General features: G+C 51.8%; 1 protein-coding gene across 1 annotated transcript; it reads right to left on the minus strand.

The window, feature by feature from the left end:
• Positions 1-5,363: 5,363 nt before the first annotated feature.
• On the minus strand, positions 5,364-6,546 carry LOC119282644. Its single transcript, XM_037562798.1, has 2 exons — positions 6,276-6,546; positions 5,364-6,180 (listed from the first exon to the last, which is right to left on the minus strand). The coding sequence occupies exons 1-2, from the start codon at positions 6,505-6,507 to the stop codon at positions 5,459-5,461; spliced, it is 954 nt and encodes a 317-aa protein (XP_037418695.1). The 5' UTR covers positions 6,508-6,546; the 3' UTR covers positions 5,364-5,458.
• Between the last annotated feature and the right edge of the window lie 274 nt (positions 6,547-6,820).

Genomic DNA, 6,820 nt, shown 5'->3' on the forward strand with positions numbered 1-6,820 from the left:
AAGGTCAGCTCCTTAGCATTCGCGTACATGCGTCCGCAACCGGCGTATCAAATCGATCCAGTTGGTTCCCTGGTAGCTTAGCTTCTTACATGCATGTGCACGCGCCGTCGTTTAATACGTTCTGCAGCCGGCTGATAGAATTATCCAGCCATTGCTCTGTGCAGCAAGGTTCTACATCTTTGTGCGTGCTCACGGCCGTAATTTTGTGCGTTCGGCAGCAGGCGGGTCGAATTGATCCGGCGCTTGCCTCACTATACCTAGCTTCTACATGAGCCTGTACGCGGCCATCCGAAGAGATCGGCGAGCCCACTCTACTGTACTTGCGGACCTCGATGGAATGTGACCGGAGAATGAGAAGATCACCGCCGAATAGGAATAGTCTAAATCATTGTCGAATAAGGATCTGACAAACACACTTTTCAACCCAAACGTAGTCTTATAGAAACTGGTTCTAAACAGAAAAAATAGTAAAACTGGTTTCGCTAAAAATTAGGTAAAAACTCGTTTTATATAATAGAATGACCAATTCACGTCTAGATGTTTTTTAAGGATATCACATAATAAGGGGCTCCAAGATTTGTATAATTTTTTTATTTCTTTTTTTGCTAATGTTGTGTGAGTGTCATGGTGACATAGTTATGTCACATCTAGATGAGTCCCAGCCACACCCTTATATAAACCAACGCCTAATATTTGCTACACAAACAACCCCTAAGGGTAAGTATATGTGTCGTGTATTGATGGCGCAGCTGACTAATTAGTCAACTAACGCAATAACATGTTGGAACACGGCGGAACTAGTGTCAATTTTGGCTGGAACGGCTAATTTTTTGCTTCAACTGATCACTGGATTATGGTGGTATACTAAATAAATTAATAAAAGGGGCCATAACACTTCCAAAAGTAAAAAAGTGTTTATCGGCTTCGACAGAGAAATAATAAATTCAGGTAGAATTAATGCAGTTACTAAAAACCCGAAATTTCTTTTTGAGTCGAAGGAAACACAAAAAATAAAGTGAATTACACTAGAGATCTTCACGCATGAATAGTTGTTGGTTGCTGCCCCCTATAATTTAGGGCGATCGTTTCTACGCATGCGAGATCCAACTCATAATCCTTCCTGGTGTGGTGATATATATCAGGGGTGTGATGATTAGGCTTGTTAGGCAGGAGCATCCTGGTGTGGTTCTAGATCAATGATGTAAGAGCTCCAACCGGGCGATCCACTTCGTCCGCCGCCGTCCGTTTGGGTCGGCGCAGACAAAAGAGGAGGCCCAACGCGCCGATCCAAATCCAAATCGAGCCCGCTTCGCGTCCGCGCCGACGCATTTGCGCCCCAAATGCGTTTGCGCGGACGCGGAATGGACGCCACGCGCGCCTTCTTGGTGTCCGTCGCGGCCTCACCTGGCGGTCGTCCAACTGCCCGCCACCTCGCTGGTCAGCTTAATTTATGACCTCGAGCCCACGCGTCAGCAACGACGGTCGTCCTTTTTTAAGCTGACCGTGTGGCGGGGCCGTCCTCATCCAACCCCCATCCCCATCTAGTCACACTTGCTCCCCCGTCGCCGGCAAACCGTAGCCAACCCTAACTACCCCAGCCGTACCAAATGGGGCTCTTCTCCGGCGCCGGCAGCAGCAGCAAGGCGAAGGGCAAGTCGCCCGCCATCCCTTTTCCCCGGAGTTTCTACCACCTCCGCCGGCGTCAGCTCGCGCGCCGAGGCATCGCGTCAACATGCCGGTGCACCAGGCGGAGTGGCACTCGCAGCACCGCGTGCCTCTCCCGTACCCCGACGCCACCCTGCCGCACGACTGGCACTTGGATCCGGAGAGGATCCCGGTGCCGGCGGCCCAGCGGTCGGCTAGGGCGCACGCGGAGGAGGTGCGGCGCCGGCGGGCGCTCCTGACGCCGGAGCAGCGCCGCGACCACGCCTACGCCTCCGACTCTCCCAACTGGGCGCGCTGGTTCGCCTTCGAGCACGAGGAGGCGAGGCGACGCGGCATCCGCGAAGTCGATCGCACTGTGCCACCACCCCCGCTCGTCGTCCGCGAGGAGGACTAGGCGGCGGAGGCCGCCTACTAGGCTGCCCTTGCGACGGTCTACCGGGAGAGCAAGGAGGACGAGAGGCACAGGGCGGCTGCGGCCGAGGAAGAGGAGGCGGTGTACGAGGCGGCCATGTCGCAGGCCATGGCCCTCTCCGCGGCAGACGACTGCGTCTTGCCGCCGGTGACACCGCCATCCTCTATGAAAGCGGAGCCGGAGCCGGAGTCGTCCCCCATCGAGCGCTACTCCTGGACGGGAGTAGTGCGCGAGTGGGTCAGCGCGCCGCCGGTCTGGCGGGGGCAATGCTGGCGCAGGAGGCGGCGTACCTCGAGTACTGGCGCCAGATATGGGTGGCCAAAGAGCGTCGCGACGGTGAGTACCTCGAGATGCTCGAGCGCGACGCCGAGGCAGAGCAGCGCGAGGTCGAGGAGGAGGCGCGCCAGGCCGCGACGGCCCAGGCGGCGACACAGCCCGTGGCGGCATTGCCCGCGCCGGCACAGGCCGCGCCCGACATGAACGCGCTCTGGAACATGGCGTTCCCCTAGGCCGGCCCGGCGCCGATGCTCATCGACCTCACGGACCCAGAGAACGACGATGGCGACGCCTAGGGCAGCCCGCCGGCGCGTAGTTTAGTTTGTTTTTGTTTTTCTTAAATGCTAATGTGGACGCGTGGACTTCCACCGGCCTTCGTGCCTGGTTTTAATATTTAATTAATGTTGTTTTTATGTTAAATACGCATGCATTCTTTTTTTTAGCGCCGTCAAAATGGGTTGCGCCAGCGTTGGGCGCATGCGCCGACCCAAACGCGGAAGCGGACGTTTGTGTCCGCCTGGCCGACCCAAACGGACAAAATCGCCGTCCGTTTAGGTCGGCCAGTTGGAGTTGCTATAATGATTGGTTTGTTGCCCTGTAAACAACTCCATTTCCATAACGAAAATGGGGGCCGTGTGGTCCCTTCGATCGAAAAAGAATCTTTGTTGGAACACGGCGGTGCTAGTCAACGACGACGGCGAGCCAGGGCCGGTGACATTCGCATGCTACAACCATGGTGACCTGGAACCAGCCGGTGTTACAACTGCAGTCGTCAACGACAAAAGCTGGTACACAGTTGCATGAACACATCCACCGCGTCTTGCGAAGGAGCAGCCTGGCGGAGAAGGCGCAATGTGCGTGGCGACTCCCCTCTCTCTCCTCAGTGTGCTTCGCAGGTGGAAGGGTGGGGACGAAGGAGGGCATCAGATCTGGCGTCTAAGAGTTGAATCATCGAACGGGCAATGCTAGAACTCATCTAGATAAGATATAATTTGATCTCATTCACCTTTTATAGCCATTGAATGTGATGCTATAAGATGCCTACAATAAAATAAACTCCTCAGATATGCTAGGATACAACCCTAAAAAAAAAGAGATATGCTAGGATACAAACATCTCCGGCTCCATGTCACCGCTAGAAAAATGAACTAGAGTAAGTTTATTTGGAGTACACCCCGACTAGCACTAGATGCTGACACAGAATACAAACTCTTGAACATCCGAGGCCCCTTAACCTCTTGAGGCAAGATGATAGCCGAAGGCGATGTGCCTGAAACTTTCTCCGGCGGTGGCGTCAGTTCTTCGGAACGCGCCCACACAGTTGAATTGGTCCTGCCACTGAAGCACGCGCGGGTCGGTCACACTGCTGGTGTCGCATGGGGATTGTTCGGGTACATTTCGCACACTGGAAAAAGAAGTCTCAAACATACCAATTGATGGATGTTGATCGGCAGATACTGTAATTCGGAGCAAAGTGTATGACATGCGGCAAGCGTTGTAAAAGCAATCTCAAATTGACAAAAAAAAAAGCAAAATGTATGATGGATGTACAGTACTGACGGCAGTAGGTCATGCAGGTTGGGCAGACGGGGAATCACTTGCCGGGGCAGCTTGCCCGGCATTGCACACGGCCGCCTGAGGTGCAGACAAGCGGCGTGTCCTGTGCGGCCGCGGGTGTCACGGTGGCGCAAAGCACAAGCAGCACCGCGGCCGAGCCGACCGGCTCCCATCCCCGGCGACGAAGATGAAGACACGCTGGGCCATGGCTTTGCTCAGTTATGATCGTGGTTGTGCTCAGAGTGTGATGCGAGGATGATTGCGGGTGTCGCGGGAGACGGTTGACTTGCGTACGTGGTGGTGAAGGAAGAGCATGCCATGCATCCAGCTCGTTTCATGTGCATGCATGCACTTTTTTATTGCATGCTCGGAAAATGCATGTGCCCCCGGCACCCCAGCTGTCACATTCACACGTAAAGCGTCGGACTTCGCTTCGAACGCACATTCCTTAACCATGCATATGTGCATGCCCGGCTACTCCCTGAGCAACCATCCAAAGTAGTACTTCCTCCGTTTCATAATGCAAAACGTTGAGAAAGTACTAACCAAAAACGTCTTATATTTTTCATAAGAAAATAACATCTTATATTTATGAACAAATGTTGTGTTCTCAGCCAAATGTTGTACTCTCTTCGTCCCATAATGTAAGACATTTTTTGATACTATTATGTACTATCCCTGCAAAACCTAAATTTTTCTGGGGTTGGCCCTTTAATGATATTTGTTGGGTTGGACGCCCCGGGGCCGTGGGCACCTCATACCACCATGCATATGAGTGTGTGCCGTCAGTATGGTTGGCATGATTGGGCTGTGTTGGCTTTTCTGTGCTTGCCACTTGATTCTCCTTATCTTCTCTATGCTCTCTTCCATATATGTGCGGCCTTTGGGCATCTATTGTCATCACTGATACAACTGCTGCATGGGTTCCCAGAGCTACGACTGCAGGAGGTAATTGCTACCCTATTGCTATCTTTGGTGGTTGAGGTCTGAGGAGGCAGGCCACACATGGAGAAAATATTACGTCAATTATTAGAGTAGATAAAAAAACATTTCAAAACCAATTTTCTTGATCAAGTTAACTCTATTGGTTGCCTAGTTTTTATTATCTCCTTGTCAAATTGTACTGTAGATAATTTTTTTAAAATAATTTTTTGTCAAGTTTATGAAAAACCCACCAATATTCACAATATCAAATCAATACTACTAGTCATTAAAAACTACTGTTTGGTATGATAGATATTTTGTATCATAGATAATTATAATTTTTCTATGAACTTGATCAAACTTTACAAAGCTCAACTTTCATAAAATATTACCTTTTTTGAGACAATCGTAACTGTATGCATGGTAGGATGAGAGTGGCCCTTAAGACTAAGGGTCGTTATCTGGAATTTGGATGTGCCAATAAAATACATAAATATATATATATGGTGTTTCTCGAAAAAGATCCATGTGCCTTATTTATATGACACTTTTGTACATGAACTCAATTATTCAGGTCTGACTGCGTGCTGGTTAGCTAAGGCAACGTCTAGCCGGAAAAGTACTTCAACTATCACTTGATGCAACCATCGAGATGCTTGTACGGCGACCAAATCTAGCAACTGCGCAATCAGTGGCAAAGATATCCGATGATACATAGCTGGTTATGCCGCCCATCACGGGCATGCTGGCGCTCACCCTAAGCTTGTTAATATAGTCGGAGCGGTACGTCTGACCAAGGACACCGTGCACATCGTCGGTGAGGTCGTGAAACTTGAATCCAATGTCCAAGTGAGCTAGGCAGTCTTCCTCGGTGACACCGTAGTTGTGGATGCGTGAGTCCTTCTCGGAGATGGGCACCACGCTGGCCATGATGTCAAACACCCCTTTGAGCTGCACTCTGATGCCATTGGTCGTGGCGGTTCTCGTGATGGTCAGGCCTGCAACGGCTGCCGACTCCCAATGCGTGTTGGGCATGGCAGGGAGATCCATGGTCTCGTCATCCAAGGCCATCTCTAGACGGTCGACGCGGCTGTTCCATTTCACGGTCTTCTTGGCACCCACGAGGAGGCGGTGGTCAGCGAAACGGATGCTGATGGCCTGGATCCAGGTGAAGTTACGACCCGTGGCGGGGTTGTGCGTGCCAATGAAATGGGCATTGACATGGAGATCAGCATCGGAAACGATACAAAAGTCCTGGTCCTTCTTGCCATGGAAGTAGAAGTTGTTGCCGTCGCCACCGGTGAATCGCGGGTCGCCGCAGGAGATGCCCGGGTAGTAGTCGCACACTTGACACAAGTAGCCAACGTTACCAACACGTATATATGTATGGATAGAAGAAGGTAAACGTTGCAGCAAATTTGTTGAAGGTGCATATACTTACTGCAAAGAGTCTTGCAGCTGGGGCAGAGGACGAAGCACTGGTCGGGGCAGCGGCTCTCGCACTTGGCCATGCACTTCCTCTTGCCGCAGTACTCCCCCGCGTCCCGCTTCCCCAGCAACGGTCCCCGTGGGGTTATCATGGCGAAGTTGGACGGCAGCCCCGCCCCTGCGGCGGCGACGGCGCCAGCGGCCACCAAAGCAGCCGCGAGAAGAGCTACCAGCTGCCGCGCCATGGATTGATCGCCGGCGCGCCTTGATATACCGGAGTTTGAGATGGGTGTATGGCGTTAACGTGGGCTGTGGTGGCGTTGAGGAGTTGACGCCGATTTATAGGCTCCATGTGTACGTGTCAACTGTACAGGAGTGCTTGCTAAAGTACTTTGAGATTACGAAATTTGTTCTCTAGGTAGTTTTTTGAGTTGACATGGGGAAAAGGTGGGTGGATTCCCTCCCGTTAATTCATCCTGACTAAACTGGTGGCAGCTTGCCACTGGTTAGCGAAGAGCCCACGTTACATCCATGAAGCAACTCCAAGCCCAAGTTACT

The sequence above is a fragment of the Triticum dicoccoides genome, chromosome 3B (genome assembly GCF_002162155.2).
Source record: "Triticum dicoccoides isolate Atlit2015 ecotype Zavitan chromosome 3B, WEW_v2.0, whole genome shotgun sequence".
NCBI classification, from domain to species: Eukaryota; Viridiplantae; Streptophyta; class Magnoliopsida; order Poales; family Poaceae; genus Triticum; species Triticum dicoccoides.

Coding starts and splice junctions, on each gene's coding strand:
- LOC119282644 (XM_037562798.1), bottom strand. CDS start 6,507: ATGGCGCGGCAGCTGGTAGCTCTTCTCGCGGCTGCTTTGGTGGCCGCT. Junction 6,181..6,275: donor CAGCTGCAAGACTCTTTGCA/GTAAGTATATGC, acceptor ACTTGTGTCAAG/TGTGCGACTACTACCCGGGC.